At 39.4% G+C, this 24,824-nt stretch overlaps 1 protein-coding gene across 1 annotated transcript in view; it reads right to left on the bottom strand.

Annotated features, from left to right (window-relative positions):
• Positions 1-24,824, bottom strand: part of LOC118850266 (phosphatidylcholine translocator ABCB4-like) — a 124,237-nt gene that overhangs the window by 64,035 nt on the left and 35,378 nt on the right. Inside the window, exons 6-14 of the mRNA XM_036759530.1 lie at positions 20,697-20,888; positions 20,115-20,286; positions 15,474-15,598; positions 11,932-12,103; positions 9,069-9,182; positions 4,076-4,186; positions 3,732-3,857; positions 2,381-2,584; positions 1,007-1,177 (exon numbers count right to left, since the gene is read on the bottom strand). Of these exons, the coding sequence (XP_036615425.1) occupies positions 1,007-1,177; positions 2,381-2,584; positions 3,732-3,857; positions 4,076-4,186; positions 9,069-9,182; positions 11,932-12,103; positions 15,474-15,598; positions 20,115-20,286; positions 20,697-20,888 (1,387 nt within the window). The remainder of the gene's footprint in view (positions 1-1,006; positions 1,178-2,380; positions 2,585-3,731; positions 3,858-4,075; positions 4,187-9,068; positions 9,183-11,931; positions 12,104-15,473; positions 15,599-20,114; positions 20,287-20,696; positions 20,889-24,824) is intronic.

Here is a 24,824-nt window from a genome sequence, read left to right as displayed (position 1 = left end):
GCTCCAAGTGGAACATAGATAGGCGTTAGTGGTGCCTGCAGATGATGCTAATCATCTCCTCAAAAAGAATGTTTCTCAAATGGTGACTTCACTACTTCTACTCCACAGAACAAATCCCTTTAATAAAAGGATTTATTCTGTAAAACTTGGACTCAATCAAAAGGCCGTACCCGAGGACCTAGAAGGCCACATGTGGCCTCAAGGAAGCAGGTTCCCCACCCCTGGTCTAGACAATCAGGCCTTGTTTTGTGGCATTTGATGATCTCTGAGGTATAAACGCTCACACTGCACATTTAACAATTGATTCTCCCTTGCTGGTCCCAGCTGACTCAGCAAACCCCTGGCCTTGGGTGCTTCCCAAGATCATTTCTTCGGCAAAACCCGAAGGAACCACGTGACCAGTGAGGATGATACCTTTCCTCCTTTCAGGTGCAGAAGGAAGAGACCATACAACGTGCTGTCGTGGTGACCTGGTTTACTCTCCTAGCTCTATAATTCATTACGTATGTGACCCCTGGCAAGTCACCTGACTTTAGCGTCTTCACCTGAAAAGCTAATGGGTTGGACTGGTTGGCCGTCAGGATTTCTTCTAGCCCTCAACATAGGATTGTTTAATCCTGGGGTGGGGAACCTGTGGCCTTCTGGGTCCTCAAGTGCTGCCCTTTGACTGAACCCAAACCTCACAGATATGTTATAGGATATAAGCCCCAGAATCCCATAAATAAATAGCCTGGGGAAGTGCTGAACCCATTATCTACAACCTTGACCTCACTGCTGGGTCAAGTCAAGTGAGATAATGAGTCCCATATCCCATATACCTTTGATTTTCAAAACAGCAAGAGTGTACAGAGACAGAATGGGGGAATAAATAGAGGCCCAGAAGAGGGGCCCAGTTTTCATTCATTCACTGGTTTACCAATCCAGATCTGGAAAGCAAGGCTGTCTATTTTTCTTTCCTACATGGTAGTTTATGCTGCTTATCTTGGGTGTTTTGGGGTACACTGACCTTATCCAGAGCTGCTTGTACCTCAAATTCACTCTCAGTATCCAAGGCTGAGGTGGCCTCATCCAGCAGAAGGATCTTGGGATTCCGAATGAGAGCTCTAGCGATCGCTATTCTCTGCTTCTGACCCCCACTCAGCTGGGCCCCTCTTTCTCCAACCAGAGTGTCAAATTTCTGTTAACACAGAGAGCAGCTGATGGAGCAGCAAGGTAGTACAGGGAGTCAGGAACTTGGACTTGGAGTCAAAAATCCCTGAGTTTAAATTCTGCCTCAGAAACTTACTGTCTGTGACTTTGATCAAGTCACTTCTCTCAGCCTCAGGTTCCTCATCTGTAAGATAGGGACAACAATAGCCCCTACGTCCCAGGGTTGTTTGGAAGAGCAAATGTAAGCAAAATTGACAGGGTTTGAGGATACCCTGAATGTAAAGAGATTTGGTATAAATGCTAGCTATTATGAACTTTCAAAGAAGTTATCTTTATTGCAGTGTGTTAGAGCTTTAGGCCAGAAGGTAGAAGAACTGAGTTCAAGGCCTGCCTCTGATACAGACTACGATCCCTTAAGTTGCTAATACTGTGGATTGCAGAGGAGGTGCCAACTTGCATTGGTGGATGAAGTTTCCTCACCTGGGCGTTCCCTATATCAGTGAAATCACAGGCCCGGGCCCTATCCCTGTCACTTGTAAGGGATTAATGAAACATGATCAGGTCTATCATTCGGTGCCATGCAAGGTCTGCAAAGTGTGCCTTAAACTTTGGCTAGATTAATTCTATTGATTTATTTAGCAAGACATCTAAAGAACGTACTGAGCTGCCTTATGTTACATGCAGGTTTTTAAAAATCACTGCTCAAGGTAGTGTTTAACTGTTTTTAGGGACTGTACATTTTTGGGTGAGGGAAAAAGAGTCTAGGAATTGGTTGGGTAGGGTCTGGTCGGTCAAAACAAAATGTATCTTCTCCACCCACTGATGTCTAGCTTTTCCATAGAGCTTTAGCATCTGCAGTGCACTTTCTGAATATCTCATTTAGTCCTCACAAGCACCCTGGGAGATAATGATAATAATAATAGCTAACGTTTATATAGCATTTGCTATGTGCCAGACATGGTGCTAAGCACATTTTAAATATCATCTCATCAGATGTTCCCAATAACCCTGAAAGCAGGTACTATGATGATCCCTATTTCTCAGATAAAGAAACTGAGGCAGACAAAGGTTAAGTGCCTTGCCTAGGGTCACACAGCTTGTAAGTATGTGAGACTGGGTTGCAACTCAGGTCTTCCTGACTCTAGGACCAGCACTCTACCCACTGTGCCACCTAGATGCCCCTAAATGAATACATACATTTAAAAAATGATTACACCATCCATTCCTTTACCTTTGGTAGTTTCATGATGAACTCATAGGCATTGGCATCTTTGACAGCTTTCTTGACCTCATCCATGGTGGCGTCTTCCCTGCCATAGCGAATGTTTTCAGCAATTGTGGTGGCAAACAGCACTGGCTCCTGACTCACGACTCCAATTATTTCCCTCAGATACCTCACATTTAGGGTCCGAATATCTTGCCCATCAATGTTGATCTGAAAGAAGGGAAAATGCCCCGTCCAAGACCTGAAATTGACAACTGAAAAATGCCAGCTCTGACAGAGGCCCATCACACCACCATCAGCCAGTTTGGGGCAGGTTAATGTACCTAAGAGCAATGTTTTCAAGCAAGAAAGGGTCTTTATCTGGAGAAAATTCTGTTTTGCTTTTTGTTTTCCCAGTTAGGGAGTCAACAACAACAACAAAAATACAAGCTGTGTCTGGCTTGTTAAATTGGGTTCCATCATCCACTCCTTAGGAGGCCACCTTTGCTGTCCCTGTTGACATCCCCAATATTAAATAGAACTGAGGCTTCTATTAGCGTAGCTGCCCTAGCCATACTTCTAATAGCATTATCACTGATCACCAAACTGCCTGCAAATTTTGCCCAGATATCCATTGGCCAGAGGAAGCAGGTGTTCTAAGGCAGTATGAATGGCAGTGGTGGTGAGATATAGAGCTGAACTGGTATGGATAAGGGACTGAAACAAGATTCTATGCCTCCTGAATGCCCTGGGAAAATAGTTTATGAAGCTTCTAGTTGTCCAGTCATTTTTAGTTGTATCCAACTCTTCATGACCCCATTTAGAGTTTTCTTGACAAAGATACTAGAGTGGTTGGCCATTTTCTTCTCCAGCTCATTTTACAGATGAGGAAACTGAGGTAAACAGGGTTAAGTGACTTCTGAGGCTGGATTTGATCTGAGGTCTTCCTGATTCCAGGCTTGGTACTCTATCCACTGTGCCACTCAGATGCCAGGTTATGTAGCAGTCAACATTTGAAAAGTGTTCCTACAAATATTATCATGTGATCCTCATAATAATCCTGAGAGGGAGGTGCTATTAGGATCCTGATTTGACAGATGACAAAACTGAGGCACAGAGAAGTTAAGTAAGTTGCCCATGGTCGTATAGTTACTAAGTGTCCAAGGCAAGATTTGAGCTTGGCTCTTCCTGACTCTAAATTGAGCATTCTATCCACGAAACCACTTAGCTGCCACAAACTTTGTAAACAAAATAACTCTACTGATTGTACTATCATTACACCTTTCCCAAACAAGGTAAGTTTATCTGGCGCTCACTGTCACTGTAGAAAAGTGTTTCATAAAAAGCTTTTGGCAATAAGCTCATTCAGGGGTCTTACCGTGCCTTCCAGAGGGTCATACAGTCTCTGTATCAACTGGACAGTTGTGCTTTTCCCACAACCACTGTTACCAACCAGGGCCACTGTTTGTCCACTGTTAACCTTGAGATTGATGCCCTTTAAAATCTACACAGGAAAAAGGAACATCCATTACATCACTCCATAGACAATCCAGCAGACTTGTGAATGTGTTTAATTAATTAAATTAAACAAGTGAATGTGTTTAAAAAAAAACCTGTGGTCAATGTGTCCAAAAAACTTCAAATAAAAAATATTACATGTAATTATATTCACACAATTAAGCAATCAGTTCTCAGATAGAAATGCTTCTTCCTTTGACTTACCTTGACATCAGCTCGGGAAGGATAAGAAAAGTGAACGTTTCTGAACTCCAGATTCCCTTTGATGTGGTCCGGTTTGTGGCCAGCCTCAGAAAAACTGTCAATTTTAGGATTCTAAGTAAAACAAATGCCACGGGAAAATGCATTGACTATTTTCATACAGAGGGTTGTTATTCCTATTTTCTAAACCCAGCCAGACTGTTTGAATACAGTTACACAGTCATAGCACCTTCATCATACATCAAATACCCAGCCTAAGAGTAGCCCCTCTATTCACAATTACATGTTTGAGACAGCTTGGCATAGTAATCTTCCTGAAATGCAGGTCTGCCCACATTTCCCTCCCCTAATTAAAAAATGCCCGAGGTTCTTTTTTCCCTCCAGCTTCAAATATAAAATATTTTTCTTGACGTCCAAAGCCTTTTATAATCTAGTCCCTTCCTATATTGCCAGTCTTTTTTAAAATTAAATTTTATTTTCTTTTTAAAAATCATTTGTAACATTCTTTTCTTTTTAACTTGAGTTTCAAATTCTCTCTTCTCCTACACCCTCCCAGACCCACTGAGAAGGCAAGCAAAATAACAATTTTACATGTGAAATCATGCAAACATTTCCATAAGAGCCATACTGCAAAAAGAAAAAGGAAAAAAAGAGAGAAAATTATACTTCAATGTGCACTCAGATTTTATTAGTTCTCTCTCTCTGGAGGGGGATAACATGTTTTTCATCATAAGTCCTTTGGAATTATCTTGGATCACCGTATTGATCTTCATTACAACATTGCTATTACTGTGCACAATGATGTTCTGGTTCTTCTTCACTTTGCATCAGTTCATGTAGGACTTGCCTTGTTTTTCAGAAACCACCTCCCTTGTCATTTCTTATAGCACAATAATACTCTATCACAATTATATGCCACAACTTGTTCAGCCATTTCCCAACTGATAAGCATCCCCTCAGTTTCCATTTTTTTTGCCACCACAAAAAAGAACTGCTATAAATGTTTTTTTGTACACATAGGTCCTTTTCCTTTTCCTTTGATCTCTTTGGAGTACAAACTAGTAATGGTATTGCTAGGTCAAAGGGTATGCACAGTTTTATATCCCTATGGCTATAGTTCCAAATTGTTCTCTAGAAGGGCTGGATCAGTTCAAAACTCCACTGACAATTTATTAGTGAACCTACTTTCCCTCATCTCCTCCAGAATTTGTCATTTCTGATAGGTGTGAGATGGTACCTCAGAGTTGTTTCAATTTGCCTTTCTCTAATCTATAGCCATTTAGAGGATTTTCTTCATAGGACTATAGATAGCTTTGGTTCAGCTCCAGCCCTTTATTTTAACTCTCTATATGTCTTTCTGTTTCAAATGTGTCTCTTGTAAATCACATATTGTTGGATTCTGGTTTCTAATCTGCTATCTGCTTCTGATTTATGGGTGAGTTCATGCCATTCACATTCATAGTCATGATTACTAACTGTACATTTCCCTCCATCCTATTTCTTCATTATCCTTCTCTCTCTCTCTCTCTCTCTTTTATCCACTCCCTACTCGAAAGTCTGTTTTGTCTCTGACCACTGCCTCCCTCATTCCAGTTCTCTTTTTACGATTCCTTCCTTCTCCTGTCTTCCCCTCCTATTTCTCTACTGAATGAGATATATTTCTATACCAAGTGAATGTTTATATATGTATTTTTCCCTTTTAAATCCAATTCTGAAGAGAGGGAAGCATTGTCTGTTACCCTTCCCATATTTCCCCCTCGACTATAAAATCTCTTCCTTGTTTGCTTCTTTTATATGAGAAAACTTTCCCCATTCTACCTCTCCCATCCTCCTTCTCCCATCCATCTTTCTCATCTCTTCATTTTTTATATTATCTCAACATAATCAATTCATACTCATGCCCTCTGTCTATGTAGACTTCTTCTAACTGCCCTAATAATGATAAAGTTCTTAGGAGTTACATGTATCATCTTCCCAGATAGGAATGTAAACAATTTAACCTTGAATAACTTATGATTACTCTTTCATGTTTAATTTTTTATACTTCTCTTGAGTTTTGTGCTTCAATGTCAAATTTTTCTATTCAGCTCTGGTCTTTGAATCAGGAATGTTTGAAAGTTCTCTATTTCATTAAATATCCATTTTTTCCCACTGAAAAATTATATTAAGTTTTGCTGAGTAGGTTATTTTGGTTACAATTCTACCTCCTTTGCCTTCTAGAATATCATATGCCAAGACCTCCAATCCTTTAACATGGAAACTGCTAAATCTTGTGTGATCCTGACTGTGGCTCCATCATATGTGAATTGTTTCTTTCTGGCTGCTTGACCTGGGCACTCTGGAATTTGGCTATAATGTTCTTAGTGTTTTCATTTTGGGATCTCTTTCGGGAGGTGATTGGTGAATTCTTTAAATGTCTATTTTACCCTCTGGATCTAAGATATTGGGACAATTTTTTTTTCTTGATAATTTCTTGAAATGTAATATCTAGGCACTTTTTTGATCATTTCAGGTAGTTTAATAATTCTTTAATTATCTCTCCTCAATCTATTTTCCAGGTCAATTGTTTTTCCAATGAGATATTTCACATTTTCTTCTATTTTTTCATTCTTTTGCTTGAAATTTTCAACATTTTATTTAATTAGAATATTAACAAATAGCATCTTCAACTTCAAATAACATCATATGATTTCACATTCATATTCCAAGAGTGAATGTGTTAAAATTGATGGCAATATGGAGTTATTGAGTTATTGCATCGAGTTCATGTGAATCTTGCAAAGCGCATCAACCTTTGCATCACAAATGATGGAAATCATATTGAAGATGTTATTTGTTAATATTCCAATTAAATAAAATGTTGAAAATTTCAATCATTTCATTTCTTCAAAATATGCATTTTTGCCTATGTATCCAGACTTTAGGAATACCCTGTACAAAGCTTCGTTCTCATTCTCATTACCATCATCATCATTATAGTTGATTCCATTATTTCAGTTGTCTCAATAAAACTATCTAGTTGACTGTCACACAACAAAATACCAAGTGGTACCTTGGATAGAATGTTGAGCCTGGAGTTAGGAGGACCTGAGTTCAAATCCTGCCTCAAACATTTACTATCTGTGTGACCTTGGGCAAGTCACTTAACTTCAGTCTGCCTCAGTTTCCTCAACTATAAAATGAGGATAACAGTAGCACCTACCTCCCAAGGCTGATGCAAAAATCAAATAAGATAATATTTGTAAAGCCCTCAGTCTAGTGCCTGGCATATAGAAGGTGTTTAATAAATGCAAATTCCCTCTCTCTCTCCTTCCATATCTGTATGACCCTGGGTAAGTCAGTTAACCTCTCTAAGCCTCAGTTTCCTCATTTGTAAAATGAAGCGGTTAGAGCTGATGGCTTCTGAGGTCCCTTCAAGCTCTAAATCTGTAATCCTATGATTTACAGCATCAATTGTATAGAATTCATAAATGTAAAAACCTTTCTTAGCTTACTATCTAAACAAAAAAAGGCTGCAGTTTGACCCTCAGCCAAAAACCTAGCCCATGTGGGGATAGTGAGTTTTTTTGTGTGGGGTTTTTTATGCATTTGATCAGCGAAACTCAAAAATGTAAAGCCTTTAACAACAACAACAACAACAACAACAACAACAACTACTACTACTACTACTACTACTACTACTTCTTTTGTCTGTCTCTCTTTCTGTCTGTCTCTCTCCCTTTCTCTCTCTCTCTGTCCCCATCTCTGTCTCTGTCTCTGTTTTTGTTTTTATCTGTCTGTTTCCCTCTCTCTCTCTCTCTCTCTCTCTCTCTCTCTCCCTGTCTCCCTCTCTCAAATCTGGGCTTGAGGTTTTTGTAATTAATTATCAAGATCAGTGCCTCACTTCATGGATTGTCCTATAAACAAGGTCACATCTGGGCACATTAAGTAAAACTATCATAGCATGACAAAACTGGCTAACAGCCAGATGAACTCAATCTCTCTAGACATTCTATAGTCATGCCAATCAAATGATGAGAGGTGTTATATATTGGCTGGTAGGAAACCACAGTAACTGTCTGGCCATGTTGTAGTCCACTGATCTGGTTTTGATTTTGTTGTTGTTATATTCCAGGTGTAACCACCCAGGGCAAGCAGTGGCCTGGCCACAAAACCTGCTGGGACTAGTAATTGTTCTCAAAATGAGAAGCCAAAGTTACAGGTATAATTACAAAATACCATCTCAGATAACAGCTAACATTTTTGTCGTACTTTAAAGTTGGCAAAGCACTTCGTATACATTATTTCATTTGATTCTCAAAAGCACGTGAGGCAGGGACTATTATTATTAATGAATTCTCCATGATCAAATAGCTAGTTAGTACCTAAGATGGGATCCAAACTTAGGTCTTCTCAATTTTAAGGCTGGCACTATTCCCTCCCTCAATCTGGGTCCTTAAAGGGGTGGGGGAAAGAAAGGAATAAGCATTTATATAGTGCTTACCATGTGCCAGGCACTGCCCTAATTATATGAATGTTATATCACTTGATCCTTACATCGACCTTGAGAGGTAGGTGCTATTATTACTACATTTCATAGTTGGGGAAACTGAGGTAAATAGAGGTTTAAGTGATTTGCCCAGGGTCACACAGCTAGTAAGTGTCTGAGGCCAAATTCAAACTCAGAACTTCCTTACTTCAGGCCTGTACTCGATCACCTTTGCTGTCAGCTGCCTTCTTAAAATACTCAACTTGGAGGAAACCCAAACTGTCACCAGGAATATCCTTGCTGTTCCATCATCAAAGGTTAGTCTAAATATACTAGTCAAAACAGGAGAGTCACGATGTTAAAGTTGTCTTCTAATTACAAATGTTCAAATAAACAAAAATGTCACTCCCATCACCCATAACCAAGAGAAGCAGATTTAATCCATTTTACACATGCACCCTTAAACTAGATTTAATTTGTCAATCCTCAAAGTATGTTTTTTACATATTAAGAAAACAAATGACTTACGTTATCAATAATATCAAAAATTGCATAAGCTGCTCCTCTTGCATTAGCAAATGAATCAATGCACGGTGTAGCCTGGCCAACGCTGAAAGCTCCTATTAATATTGAAAAAAAGACCTATGGAGAAGACAGGAGGAGAAAATGTGGACAGTCAAATCTAGGATCACGATGTCATCTAGTAAACCTTACCCAGCTAGATTATTCTGAAGAAATTTGGGGGCTTAGGGGCAGGGTAAAGTTACACAGGGCTTATCCAAGTTATTACTTTATAAACAGTCATGTTTCAATTTTCCCTAAGTGTGTGTATACATACATACATACATACATACATACATACATATGTATACATTTGCAGTTCAACAAACAAATCTCAAATATAACTTTCCGTTGCTGCTTTCCTAGACCATTGCAGGGTCAGATATGCATTCTAGTTCCAGCATTCTAAGGCTGAGTCTATGGAGAGTAAGCCTTCTCTTACAATGCTTATCACCTTGGGCCAAGTTTTCCTCATCTGTAAAATGAGTTTTGGACTGAATGGCCTCTGAAGTCTCTGCCAGTGCTGCATCTAAGATCTTATGGCTTTATTAATTGTCCCCAAATGATTTTTTTTCCTCCATAGAGCTTTAGGGGTTGCTACAGATAAGACACCTAAGAACCTGACTGAGCATGGGCCATGCCAAACCAACAAAGAGATTTGGTCTGCAAAATTCTCTCATAAAAAGCACATTTTGAAATAAATATCTTACTAAGCACATTAAGACACTCCTGCCCAGATATCCTGTTTTGAGATTCCTTGGAAGTAACTTTGGGTTACTGTTTAAGCACAACCCAAACACTTCACCTTTCAATTTGAATTTGTATTTTTTTCACAAAGAGAATAAATTCACATCATTCAGGAATGTCCAGGATATGGTAGTAAGAGCTTGGATTCTTGGTTTATTTAACCTATCTGTGGAAAGTAGAAATAAGGGTATATGACTTCATAGGATCTGGTACCGAGAGAGATGTCAAAGGGCTGTCTAGTCCAACCCCTTCCTTTAATTAAAAAAAAAGGAACTAAAGCCCAAAGAGTTAGATGATTTGTCCAAAGTCACATAGGTAGTAATCAGCAGAGCCAGGGTTTGAACTCTGACTCAAAACCCCATCCTCTAACTGCCATACCATACTGCTCAGTACAATGATTATTGTTCAGAATGGAGACTCTGAGTCATTAAGAAAAGATTTTATTATGTTTAATTAACCCCTGCTCAGGAAACTAAGATATAAGGCAATCATTTTTAAAATTTCCATATAAAATGCTTAAAATAAACATTATGGTGCTTAATTGGATGAAACTTCAGATATGAAGAAAACTCAGCTAATAGAACAATGTATTTCTCAAAGGTTTTAAATAGCTGAAATTTTACTGTATATAAATAAGTTTGACATTTTCCCAATACTATGAAGCATACTTAGCAGCAATGATAATCATATTCTTTATAGATAAAGATGACATGAGGACCCTGGCTAGGGACCCCAGTCCTAGACTGGGGAATTGGACAAGATAACAAGTGGGCTTGGCAGATTCTAATTTCTTCTCTCCCCCAGAAAAGTCTCGTGTCTTTCCTGACAACACATGACTGCCCCTTGAGACAGACGCAAAAAGCTCTTTGGCTGAAAGAGATGAAGACACTGCTCCAGGTAATCCAGGCATTGTTCCCCTGTCTCACAGCCCCCAAAGATCAGGCAAAAGGCAAGGACATTACAAAGCAGAATTTGGCAGCAAACTTCCATGGGTTTACCATATTGGATTCTTCTGGCATGAGTCCAGTTCCTATCTCACCTACTCTTAAATGACTTCCTAGGCTTGACCACAGCTCCAGTAGGTCCCACTATCCATTTCATTTCAGAGATCTTTTCTCTAACCTGACAGGTTACAACTTCCTGCCTGTCTCAGCCTAAGTCTAGCCCTCTATTGATGATTACATTTAGAAACCAGATCTAGTCAATCCCCTTCTCAGATTCCAATGTTGCCCATTCCTTTTCTAAGAATTTAATTTAATTTTTAATTTTTGAACTTAAACACCAAATAAGTCAGGCCTTTCCATATATAAAACAGAACTGAAAAAGAACTGTACACAAAATAGTAAAGGTTTAATATATAAGCTTGCTACTAGCCCTCTGTCCATTAACATTCAGTGTTTCCCACTGTGTACCTGCCCCCATCAAAATTTGGATCATATCTCCTGTGTGATTTAAGCTGTAGATCTTGGTGGACCCTAGACAGCAATGCTTCTAATCTACCATCAGTAAGGTAAGTGCTTGGAATTATGTGTTATTCATTCATTCAATAAATATTTATTGAGCATCTACTCTTTGCAAGACGTCATGTTAGGTACTAAAAGAGTAATGACTTGTCCTGATCATTTTAATTAATAATAAGCCTTCTTGATGCCTTTTGTTTTATAGCACAGACATTTCCAAATTTACTTCCCTACACCCCACCCAATGAGGCTACCTCTTGTTACACAAAAGTAAAATAGAGTTAAGCAAAACCATCCGACCCAGTGACCACATTTGGTGGTACTTGGAACATGGACCTCTCTACTGAAACCATCCACACTCTCTTGCCAAGGTCCCTGTTAAGTCTAGTGGCACACATTTGCAATATGGCTAGCTGGGACTTTGGGAACTATTGGTTGCCAAAGATGAGAGAGGAAAACAAATGATCTACATAATGGCAGAAACTAAAACCTTAATGTCAAAGGACCAGGAGGGCAAAGAGGAAGAAACAAAAGGTTTATGGAAGGGGAAGTAAAAATGAGTGGGGGAATGAATAACTAATATTCTCAGATTTTCCATGGATTTTGCATGGATATCTACTTACTGTAAGTGCATTTCCAATAGTATATTCCTTGGATATTACTAGAGTAGATCCATACCAAAAAGCCAGTGCATAGGATGCGTATATTAACAGGAAGGCCATGCCCATAGAAATGTTTGCTGATATAGCTTTCTTTATTCCAATCTTTTTGGCATTTTCTAAATGTCTCTGATACCTAACAGAAATTGAAGAGGGGAGAAAAAATCAGAATAAAAATGAGAATGTGCCTTCTGAATCATCATCAGATCTAAGAAGCTGGAGGGTTTGAGGATCCAAATCACCATGGCAGTCCAAGAATAGTCCTGTACTCCCGATTAAAACTGCTCAAACTTGGGATGACCCAGGATCAGAGCGAATGCTCTGTACTAACCCAGACCTACCTCTCTTGGACCATAACAGTACAGAACACTATTCCTGGGGCAAGTCCATAAACTGTCTTCTGACCAAGGGACTCGAGTCTTCTTCACTCCTATATTCAGACCACTGCTTTCAGGGGATGAGTTCATCATAATGTAGGAATGAGGTAAAGGCAGGTGAGATAATGCCAAGCTAAGTCCCAAAATCCTAATGCTATTTTGCAACCTTAAAGAGTTAAAGACATAACAGCCCAATTTCTTCCTGCAGCCAGAAGGAATCTTCACTTCACACTAAAAAGCACCACATAGAAGACTTTTCAATATTACTGCATTGTCTCTGCACCAGATGACAAGAAAATCATAAGAATGGATGTTACATTTGAAATCTGGGGATTGAGGAGGGCTCCCCCTTGAGGTTTTTTTTTTAATATATAACCACTGGATCAGTCAATGGAGGCGTATTGTATTCCTCAGTTTGAGAAATGGTGAGGGAAGTTTTCTATTTCCTATGACTAGAGTTAAATTTTGAAAAATCTGGAACCCTTGATCCTTGGAAGGGATAAGGCATACAAGAGTAGAAAAAACACCCACTTATCATCACAGGATGGAGAAAGTGATTGCTACTCAAATACTGCTATTATGAATCTGGACTGTCCATGTACAAATTCCATAATTAGCAAATAGTAATTGAACCTAAGGTGTCAAGATAAAATTATAATATAGATCACTGAGGTTTAAAACATTTGACATATATAATTTTGTTGTAGTGGAAAGAACCTTGGAGTGAAGAAGGAATCAAGGGACCAGTGTCCTTAATCTAGATTGACCACTGATTCTTTCTGGGTCTCGGTTTCCTCAGTTGTAAAATAAAGGGACTGGACTAGATTCTTTCACTCATTTATTGAGAAGTAAGTCTCTGCTATGCACTATGAACTCTGCTGGGGATACAAAGATAAATGCTAAGCAGTCCCTGCCTTCAAAGAGCTTATACTCATTTTATTGTTGGGTGATCGCTAAGGTCTTTTCTGACTCCAAAATCTCATCATCACCCATATTCTTTATCCTATGAAGATCATTTTCTTGGCCTTTCATTGAAATAAGATCTATTTGAACAGAACAGACTACTTTGTAATTCTTTGATAGGAAACATGTTAATATACTCTCATATTGTATAGTCTTAGAAAATTGCATGGGACAGTGAGAAGTTGGGTGATGCCCAGGTTCACATGTCAGAATGTATCAGAAGCAGGATTTGAACCTCAATCTCTCTGACCCTCAAGGCTGGCTTTCTATCCATATGCAATACATTAATGTAGTCCCTAAAATCTGGCCTTCTCTGCTTAGGATGCTGAGCCTGGATCTCACAAAGGTAAGAATGGTCTAGTAACCCAAGCTTTACCATTCCACATCTGCTGCTGTGCTTATCAGCCCTTCCAGTAAGATCTAATATCAGCAGACAGCCTGCGTAAGCATCCCAACCTGAGGGGTGGATGTTCCATTATTGCATTCACTTTGGCTACTTGCTTACCAGGACTAAAGGAGGCAGCAGTGATTACCCTGACCTCATGTGGTCCAAATGAGAGTCAGAGTAGTCTGAGGAGAATATTGTACTCAAGGAAGCAGCAGCAAAAGAAAAGAAAAAGAAAAAGAAAACAGAATAAGAGGTTAGAGAATACAGAAGATGCGTGAGAGATGGTAAGGAATAGAAAGAAAGGAAAGGAAAATGGAAATGAAGATTTACATGGACAGTAGGATGGATCTTTTATACACATCCTCCAGGCAGCCTATGATAGCTAAGAGATTTCAAACATTCAGTGTAATTTCCTATTGCCTCTGGAAGGTTCCCTGGCACACTGTGAAGTTACAAAAGAAAGTCCTTCCTTTACATTCCCCTGCTGAGATGCTCAATTTAAATGGTGGGGGTGGGGAGGGGGCAGGTCTGCCGGTGTGGGTAGAGAATTTCTGAAACAATCTACAGCCCAACTGGATGGCCAGTTCTGATGCTTTTCTGAACACTTTTTAGGGGACTGCTAGAAAGGGAAAAGAGGGGTAATCAGGGACCTTTGTACCAACCCTGGAAAATTTCTCATGGAGTTTTTAATGATTCACAGATGTGACATATGAAAAGATCCACACTTCTGCAACTTGAATTTTTAAAAACGGAATCACATTTTAAATACATTAGGCTGTGCTTACTATTTTAAAGGAACTCTGGATGCATTTCTTCTGCAAAGCAGAGTCTTTTTGCTGCATGAATCACCCCGCTGCCCTTCCACCCCCAATTTAGATGAGAGGGAGTTGGAGCTGGGAGCCCTGGGTTTTAATCCTCACTCTAATAACTGTGTGACTCTGTGCAAATCACTGATGTTATCCGAGAGCTGGGTTTCTTTTCTGTAAAATGTAATAATGCTTTGGACCACCTGGCTCATAAGAGAGCTGTCAGGAAAATTATGTTTGGTAAACCTTAAAATGTTATGAAAATATGAATTCATAGGCTCATAGCCTTAGATCTGGAAGGGACCTTAGAAGAAATATAGTCCAACTCTGCCACTTTGCAGATAAAGAAATTGAGGCCCAAAGAGGCCCAGTAGTAACACAATAAGTGGAAGAGCTTGGATTTGAACTGAGGTCCTCTGACTTTAAATCCAGTGTGCTTTCCGTAATACTACACTGTTATGAATGTCTAGGTTTTAGTTGATTGGGTTTTCTCAGTGTGGTACAGTAGATAAAGTGCCAGATGTGGAGTCAAGAAGATGGGGTCAAATCTGGTTTGAAACACTTATTATCTGTGTGACCTTGGACAAGTCACTTCACCTCTGTCTGACTCAGTTTCCTCAACTGTAAAATGGGGATAGTAGTAAGCCTACCTTGTAGGGTTGTTGTGTGGTTGGTAAAGATGAAACGTTTTACCTGCCACAGTTGTGAGGATCAGACAAGATAATATTTGTCAAGCGCTTAGCACTTTGTGCTAAGGCACATAGTAGGCACTTTATAAATGCTTGTTCCCTTGCCTTCCCCTTCCTTTAAAAGAATGCTATTGTTCATCCATTAGAACTACAAAGATGCTACATAGATACATCAGTGGAGAAAAGATTACCATTAGAAATAACCAGCTCACCTGCCCCCCCCCTCCAAGAAAAACAGACCTACCAAATTCATCCCATTAGAGTGTGCAAAGAAAATCCTGACCTTTCCAGTTCTTTGTTTTGTCCCCCGAAGGCTATCACAGTCTTAATGGCAGACAGTGCCTCCTCAGCCACTGCGCCAGCCTTAGCATAGGCTGCCAATTCTTTGTCGCTAAATGCAGACAGTATCTGGAATGACAATAAAACCGAAGCACATTCATCTTCTTTGAATTTAGGGGAAATTGAAGAGAGATACTTTCATTAACTGAAGTTAACTTCTTCCTTCTCTTATTCTGATCATTAACCCCAATGCTTCTTGGGTAGATCAGGAGAAACCTAGGAGTGGGTTAGAAATGGGTTAGACCTTTGATAAGAGAAAGAATAAAAAAAAAAGATTTAGTGCAGTGTGTGTGTGCATGTGTGTGTGTGTTTTCAGAACTAATAATTAAACAAAGATTGATGGGGGTTTCTCTTTCGGAAGCTTAGCCCAGCCAATAAATGTTTTTGCTATTTTTTAGATAGCTGCTGATTCACAGTCCAGCATACCAATGACAGAGGGATCATTCTAGACACCTCTGCATCCTCCTCATTCTTTCTCCTCCATCCTTTAAATATGTCTTGACCTACTGGATTTACTGAAGAGCCAGTGGGATACTGGGGGAAAAGTGATGGATTTGGGGATCAGAAGACATGGGTTAGAACCCTTAATGAAATCCTGTTTTGCGACCTCAAAAGTAACTGGAAGTGGAGAAGTGTCCCAGTCGGTCCACATGAGACCATGCTATCAAGTGTTCCAGTATGGTTATGGTCTTGGCAGAATGTGTTTAGAAACAATTGAAGAGGGCAGGCACAGAACTGTCTGATCTGATGCCCTAATGGCTCAGGGGAAGTGGTAGGCCTCACACTCATGACAGTTTTCCAGAACTATAAAAAATTATCTTCACAGACTACTTTCACTAAGAATTTCTCTTCTTTTCTCCTATCAAAATTTTCCTAGCATTCCCCAGCATCCCCCAGGACTCAATAACTGATTTCATCTCCTTTTTTCCTTTATTACATATAACAATGATAATAATTGCTAACCTAGGACAGAAAACTCAGTAATTGATTTCCCTTCCTTTATTATAAACAAAAATGATAATAAATTGTTGACCTAGAACAGTAAAACTTAGTAATTGATTTCATCTTTTTTCCTATATGAATAACAATGATAATTGTTGATATATTATGGGTCAGCTCCCTGGCAATGAAATGCCCAAAAAGCAGGCAGCAGGAGGGAGGAGGAGAGACAGAATAAGAAGCATAATTTGCAAGATGAATTGTCAGCCCCAGGAAAATTAGGAATTGGCTGTAGAGTCTGCAGTCCGTTTATCAATGTAAACAGCTTATATATTAATTTATTGCTGGGCAAAATGTCATTTTTTTGTATTATTCTAAAATCCTCTCCCCCTTTGCAAAAATAAAATTAGTGTTTATTTAATATATATGCTGTATTTGGGAGCCATTTGGGAAGTATGGTGGATGAAAAGTTGGTCTTGAAATCCAGAAGGCCTGAGTTCAAATCCCACCAGTGACACATACTGGCTCTGTGATCAGGGACAGGTCATTTAACCCCTCAGCGTCCCAGCCATCTAAGGCTACAAATTGTAGAGCAGGTGCTGATATGCTTTGTTGAAGGGTCTTCTTCGCTAGGAGTTCCCTACACCAAAAACAAAAAACACAATGTAGAGCCAGTCCAAAACAAAAACAAAAACAAAAAGTCAAACCCTACAAAGAAATATTGTCTTTACTTTTGTGTGAACATTTAGGTCATTTCCTTACTCCCCAAACAGAACGCAAACTCTCTGAGCACAGGGACTTCTTTTTTGTGTCTGTATTTCTAATACTGAGCAGAATGTCTGGTACTTAGAAGGTACTGAATAACTTGTTAGATTGAATTATTAAGCTGTGAGAGGTGCTAAGAACACACAATAAAAACTTTATAAAAATTTTTATTTAATTTTATTGGAAGATTTGCCAAGTACCAAAATGAATGACAAGCATTTATACCAAAAACAAAAAAAAATCTGTTTCCATGACTGGCTTAGTTAAAATCAATTTAATAATTTATTAAGGATAGGTATTTAAGAATAACTCAAAGGAGCAAGATGCATCAATTGATGTGATATATTTGTACATATTATCAATGATAGTAAGATGAAAATTTTTATTTCAAAGTAAAATTATAATATCTGCTTGTAATTACTTGTATTTAAAGTACATTTACACAAATAGGGGAAATTACAGTAAAACAAATTTAATGGTGTCATTTGACACAGTTGAAGGGTTTGGTCCTTCTCTTAATCATCTGCCAAGGCACTGTGTGACAATACCATAAATGTAAGTTAAATTGAATGGATGACAGTTTATTTTAAGAAATTCTAATCTGGAAGAAAAACTGCCTCTGTATTAGATAGGACCCATGACATTTTGAAATAGGGTAAATCTAGCACCATCTAGACATAGTTTCATAAAAAAGGCATATATGAACAGCAGGCATTTATATTGTGGCACAGGACTTACAAAATACTTTACGTAAGCAGCAACGCCCCCTCACCAATTTTGATGGAGGTGCTCCTCCCTGCCCCCTCCTCACTTCAGAGTTGGCGCACATACGTTTTGACTCTTTCCTATCAGCTAGGAAGACCCACTCTTTTAACTGGCTACTGAGCCCAGAATTCCAGGAGATCGTAAAGTTAGAATCTCTGCTCTTCAGGTCTCTTCCTCCTACTAGACTCATAGAACTTTCTCTGCCCTGAAGAGTAGGTTGGGGTGGGGGGCTTGCCCTTTCCCTCCTCTTCCCTCTCTTCCCCTCCCTGCCACTGGTGCCACAAGCTGAGAGCTCATGGTCCCCTAGACAAGCCTGTGTCTAGGACGGGGCTGTCCTTCTGATTATGCCTTCTTTCTTAAAATAAACAGGAGGCAACTCCATCCTAGACAAAGGTTTCTCTGGGAGACCTTGAGTTCGTAGATTGTGGAACCAGGTGGGGGGTAGGCAGTGGGAGAAGGGTATGTCCCCTCCTCTGCTCTCCAGAGCTTAGAGAGTTGTATGAGGTCAACAGGTGGGAGAAGTCTGAGCAGCTAAGTATATCCACAGCATTCTGGATCCACAGAATTAAGAGATTCTTATAACTGACAGAAGGCAGTCAGGGATATCTATTCCTGTTCTGAAATTGAGTGAGGGACTAGGGACTCTCCATCACATGTCTCCAAGGGAGTAGTGTCTTATTTATTCCTTAGAACAACCTTGTGATTTGGGTACTATAGGCATTATCCTAGGCCCTAGGACCTAGGGGCAGCTAGATGATGAAGGATCCTGCAGTCAAGAAGGCCTAGCTTCAAATCCAGTATCAGATGAGTACTAGCTGTGTGACCCTGGGCCAGTCACTTAACCTTTATTTGCCCCAGTTTGCTCAGCTGTAAAATGGGATAATAATAGCACCTATCTTCCAGGGTTGTGTATTGTGCTTGTCCTTCATTCTCAGAGAAGACCATGACATCAGGGAATTGACTTTGATTTGAGGGAGGAAGGGCTGTGCATGGTCACCATTCTCACTTTCTCCACCAGAGCCATGTGGGTCCAGTGGCCTGATATTCACCAGGAGAACTAGAGATGGCCCAGGACGCAGTGGGAGACCTGGCCCTTTTTAAGCTAAAGTCTTTTCAAGTGCTCACTTTGAGTGAGGTGATGCCCATTCAGTGAATAGGCCTCATTAAGAAGTGAGTCAAGGGATGGTCCCTTCAATCAAAAAAAAAAATCAAACTGGGAGGGGAAGACTCTCAGGGTTCCTGGCCAAAAGACAAACAGTTAGTATTTACATTCACTCTGAGCCAAGAGGGCCAAAAAAATAACCATTAAGTGGTGCTTGCAAAAGGATCTATTGTTTCCCAATCAATGAGATCCTGAGTGAATTGGGTTTAAGGCTTGGTCTTCGAGAAAGAAATCTAGCCAGGAAACCCCAAGTTAACTAGGTAGATTTCGGCCATCAAAATTTATCTTCCTTTGGGCAGAACACCCTCAGGTAAGGGCATGATAGGAGAGGAGAGGGGAGGGGAATAGAGGGCACAAGCTGAGTTATTCAACTGGAACTGGCCAGCTGGGTTCCCAAGAGGGCAGCTCAGATCACCCCAATCGATATCTGGCTCTGGAGGAGAATGTGAGGCTGGTGACCTTGCACAGCTTTTCCTCACTCAAATCAAATTCAATTGCAAGTCATGTCATCATCTCCCTGATGTCATGGTCCTCTTAGAGAACAGAGGAAAAACCACAACCTGTAAGTAATCTCCCAGGATTATTGTGAAAATCGAAGGAAATAAAAACTGTAAAGCACCTGGCCCATTGTAGGTGTTATATAAATATTCGTTATCCTCATTATTATTATTAATCCCTATTTTACAGCTGTGGAAACAAGTTCAGATACATCAAGGTAGTTTGTCCATAATCACACAGCTAGCAAGTACGAGGGGGAGAAACCTAACCCAGGTCTCTTGAATTCGAGTACAACACCAAATTTTCCATCATACTATGTTGCTTCAGTGTCTGGCACATGGGATGCACTTAATCAATGTTTGTGGAACTGAACTGAATTATGGAGAAAACTATCCTGAGCAGGGGTCTCCTAATTACCAGAAAAGCTACACCTAAAGGTTCATTTGTTTCACCTACCTTTGCCCAGACAGCGGCAGAAAGTCCCAGAATGGGGCTGATGGCCATTATCACAAGGGTTAACTTCCATCCTCTCATGAAACCCACTATGAATCCTGCAAAAAATGTTGCCACTGCTTGAAAGAACATTCCAACTTTGTCACCAATTCCTTCACTGATTTTGGAGATGTCACTAAAAAAAGAATCACACTTGAGCGGTTACGGTCATGGCATTCTCAGTGGAAAGGTACAGCGCAAACTGACAGATGCATAAGCAGATGCATTGAACACAAATACAGTTAGACCAGTGGAAGGCGTATCACCATTCCGACACCCTCTGAAGACTTTTCCCTGACCCTCAGAGGAGAAGTCACCTTGAAACCAGGCCAATTAATTAACAACAGGCAATAGCTTGGGATGGCCAAAAGAAAGATTTGTCTGGTTATCTGATTCGATCACCATGTATAGTACAGCCTTAAAGTGGGACCTTTCATTATCCTTCTGTAAAAAGTACATATTTTCATGTAATTTATGTCTGTTTCCTTAGGGGGAAAAAGAGGCATTTTTCCAAACACATGATAAAAAAGTTAACAGAATACTTACTCCGTGAGCCGTGTGTTGAGCTCTGTGGTGTCATTGACATCAAACCACCCTATTTCCTGTCGTAAAACAGCATGAAAAAACTTTTGCCTAATTTTTTTAATTTGCCGTCCAGCAGCTAAGGTCCAGAAGGAAACCTGAATGTAAGCAGCTATTAAAACACCTCCTCCTAATCCTGAATAATAATAGGCATATCTGAAAAACAGAAAAAAAAAACAAGGATGATAATAAAAACAGCTGATATCTCTAGAGCACATGGGGGTTTGCAAAGTACATTACAAAGATTATATTATTGGAACCTTGCCAAGCACTCTGTGAAGTCGGTTCTATTGTTACCCCCACTTTGCAGATGAGGAAAACCAAGGCTGTGAAAAGGTTCAATGACTTGTCACAAAGCTAATAAACATCTGAATTGGGATGCAGAGATACTTTTTAATCCAGTTATTTTTTAATCTCCTCTTTCTGGATTGATGCCCAATACTGTATTATTTTCTGAAGCGGTCACACATAATATACAGAAAATATATCTTTAAATCTCTTTTTCCCTTTTTCTTAAATTTTAGAGACCATGTTGCTTCTTTCTCCATGACGTTAAAATAATTCATTCTAAGTATCAGTCAGTTCCAAAAAGGAAAGACAGCCAAGTTGATAATTTGATAAAACATAAACCAAAAAGGAAGCTATTCCCCTTTTTATTTTTTCCATCACTCTATTGTCATTTCATAGCTACAGCTCAACTATCTTTTTGGAAATGACATTCCAAGCCTTGCCATCTTTTTTGACTTAGATGTTACACATATAAAAAGGGTAAACATGGAAATGGTTTCTATTGTAATTTATTAAAGTTATATTATCTAAAGTGTATCACTAAATTCCTTCTGTACTTTAATTGGGGCATTTAAAATAGAAGCCACTGCCAAATTTTTTTTTAATTAGACAAAAAAAAAACCAACCCAGAATGACTGAGCTTGGTTAAATAAGTGGACATTTAGAATGACAGGCTATTAAAAAATCCAACAGATAACAATTCCCACAGAAGTACTTTAGCCTGCTTTAATGAATACTTATGACCTATTTGAAATTAGTAGCTTTTATTCACATACATATAGTCTGTAAGCTTTAGAGGGACCAGATACTGATAAAAAAAAGTTGCTTGATCCTTTGAAGAATTTTTGAATTCTGGTCTTTTTAGTATAAGCATCTATATGTGACAAGAACTGTACTGAACTTTTAAAAGATTGTTTATTTGATTTGGCTTAATGTGCCTGAAAACTCTATTTACCTCATTAACTTTTTTGCACATCTTTTCTTCACAGACAGTACAAAAGTAAACTCTCACCCAGCCCAAGTGGAATGAACAAAACTTCAAATGAGTGGCGTATAAATTAGGTTTTATTAGGCTTAATTTTCCTAATTTGGTGACTTAGCGAAGGAACTCAAGATTCAGCACCCATGGAAAATTCTGCCCCTGTCCCCATACACAAACTGACAGGCCAAGGTGATTCTCAGATACAGTTTTTAAATGGGAATGGGCACCTGTCATAGATGACAGACAACTTGAGTGTGTGTGTGTGTGTGTGTGTGTGTGTTTTCCAACAAAACAGCTTCATGCTGTAAGAGTCACCTATGCAGTAACACTAAACATGACCCTGGTTAAGGTCATACAAGTCCTCTAAGAAGTTACCCTCTCACCATGGAAAAGGCAGAATCAGCTACATTTTCTGAAGTTTGGGGTGAGGATCAGACTCACCAGCAGGGACTCCTCAAATCACAATTCTGCTAACCAGTCCTAAGGTTACCCACCATCTTTTTCTTCCAGTAAGCAAGCACAGTCCACACTAACAGATTATTTTGAAGGCTGGGGTTGAGGCCAGATCTTTAGTCGTTGCCTACTGAGAGGACACTGATGACATTATAAATTGGTTATATCCTGCTTTCTCAGTTTTATACTTGCTTTTTTTTTTCTTTTAGAAATAACATCAGAAAAGAACATATGCTGGTACCCCCTTCCCCCTTCTCACAAAGAGTAATCAGTTGCTAGAGAAGTTTCTTGTAGAGTGGGTAAGCGCATTCAATGGTTCCCCCGAGAATGAAATGCACATAGTTCTGTCTTGTGAGCAGGAAGTTGGTACATTATATGCTGGGCTGCATGATACTAATTAAGTGCTAAGTGTGATTTCTTTTATCATTCACATTTGACAGATCTTTTCACCATTTTCAGGCCAGCAGTGCCTGGAGTTCATGATTGAGCTGAGAACGAAGGCCTGTAAATGGCTGTGGTATTAAATTCAGCTGACTAAGGACTGGAATCCAGCCACCTTGCCCTAGAGCCAAATACAGCATCTCTCTCATGCTCAGGTCTGACTCCCTAGTGTACTGCATAGCAAGAGACATCCTGGCAAACAGATACAGATGGACAGTTAATGGAGACTATGCTTAAGGCTCTTAATGGACAAAATAATAGAATTAAGACTTGGAAGGAACCTTAAGACATCACCTAATCTGACTCCTTCTTTTTCCAAAAGGACACTATACTAGGCAATTGGATCAAGGATCCTAGGATATAGGCCTGGATTCCAGTCCCAGCTTTGCCCATTAACCATATTGTGACTTTGGTTGAGTCATTTAATCAATCAACAAACATTTACTAAACTATGTGCCAGGTACTAGGATGGATGGTGGGTATGCAAATGCAATGAATAAAATAATCTCTATTCGTGAGAAGCTTACATTCTGAAGGAGAGACAATGAATGCCACCATGAATAACATAAGTATATACAGAATAAATTTAATTGATACGTTCATGCAAAATAGTTAAATACAAGGTAGTTAGGAAGGAAGGGCGCCAGCAGTTGAAGAACTCCGGAAAATCTTCATGTTGAGCTTCATCTTGAATGAAGACTTAGGTCCTATGAGACGGAGGTGAGGAGAGATTGTATTCTAGGCATAGGGTATGGCTAATGCAAAGACCTGTGTCAAAACTCTTTGGACCTCTGTTTTCTCATCTATAAAATGTCAGGTTTGGACTAAACAATTCTTAAAATTCCCTCTTGGCCCTATGAGTCTATGAAATTGAGGCCAGGGGAAGTTAACTGACTTGCCCAACCTTATCTTGGTATTTAGAATCCATCTCTCCAGTCTTCCAGTCCAGTGTCCTTTCCATGACACCACATATATCTCCTACAGTAGGTCCAGTATGTTTAATTACTCATGTGTCTGATGAGGACATGAGTATGTACATCTGGGGCAGTGTGAGAGGTCTCAAAGCTACCTAGATACCCAGGAGATGCAGCTACACATTTGTCCTCATCTCTTAGACTCATGTTCCAAACAGCAGAATACATTGATATAAGTGGAATATATTCTTGTGGGGCCTGAACAATACTGGCATGTGTCTTGTAAGTCCCTCCTGCTTGTTTGCTGGCAGAGTAAAATTTCAATAGAAACTAAAATCAATAGGGATGATCTCCACTGTCCTTTAAATAAGAGCTGTCACTGTTCACACATGGAAGTTAGAAGGTGCTGCCTTGAAACTAATAAATAATTTTCAAGAGAAGAGTAAGGTAAATAGAAGAGAAGGCATGATTAATCTCAAAGGCCCTAGTTTAAAATTCAGTCATTGATACTTATTACCTGTGTGACCTTGGTCAAGTCATCGAACCTTTTGGGGGTCTCAGTTTTCTCATCTGTAAAATGGGAAGATTAAGCCAGATGACTTCTAAGGAAAGCCCTCTCTAGCTTTCAGGTCCTATAAGTTCCCCCTCTTAAAAATTCTTATTAGCTGAAACTGGTAAAATTAATATCAAGAAAAGTCTAAAAGTAAAAAAAAAATAAAAGAAGAAAAAGTTAATCAAGTGCCATATAGATTAGCTCACCATTCCTGTCATTCCATAGACCAAAACCCTCTTCCATAGATTCCACTCCCCTATATGTCTGTCTCCCTTATTAAGCTCCTAGAGGGCAGGGAATGTGTCTTTTTTATAATAGCATCCTTAGTGCATAGAACAATGAATGTTTGGCATATGATAAGTTTTTATTAAATATTCACAAAAAAAGGCAGCATGCAGGCTGAAAACACCAGTGATTTGTTTGTAATGTGATAGAAAAAGCTCGGGACATAAAGTCAGAAT

This window comes from Trichosurus vulpecula, chromosome 5 (genome assembly GCF_011100635.1).
Source record: "Trichosurus vulpecula isolate mTriVul1 chromosome 5, mTriVul1.pri, whole genome shotgun sequence".
NCBI classification, from domain to species: Eukaryota; Metazoa; Chordata; class Mammalia; order Diprotodontia; family Phalangeridae; genus Trichosurus; species Trichosurus vulpecula.
The sequence above is the reverse complement of the archived record's forward strand: the minus strand, read 5'-3'. Positions and strand labels throughout refer to the sequence as shown.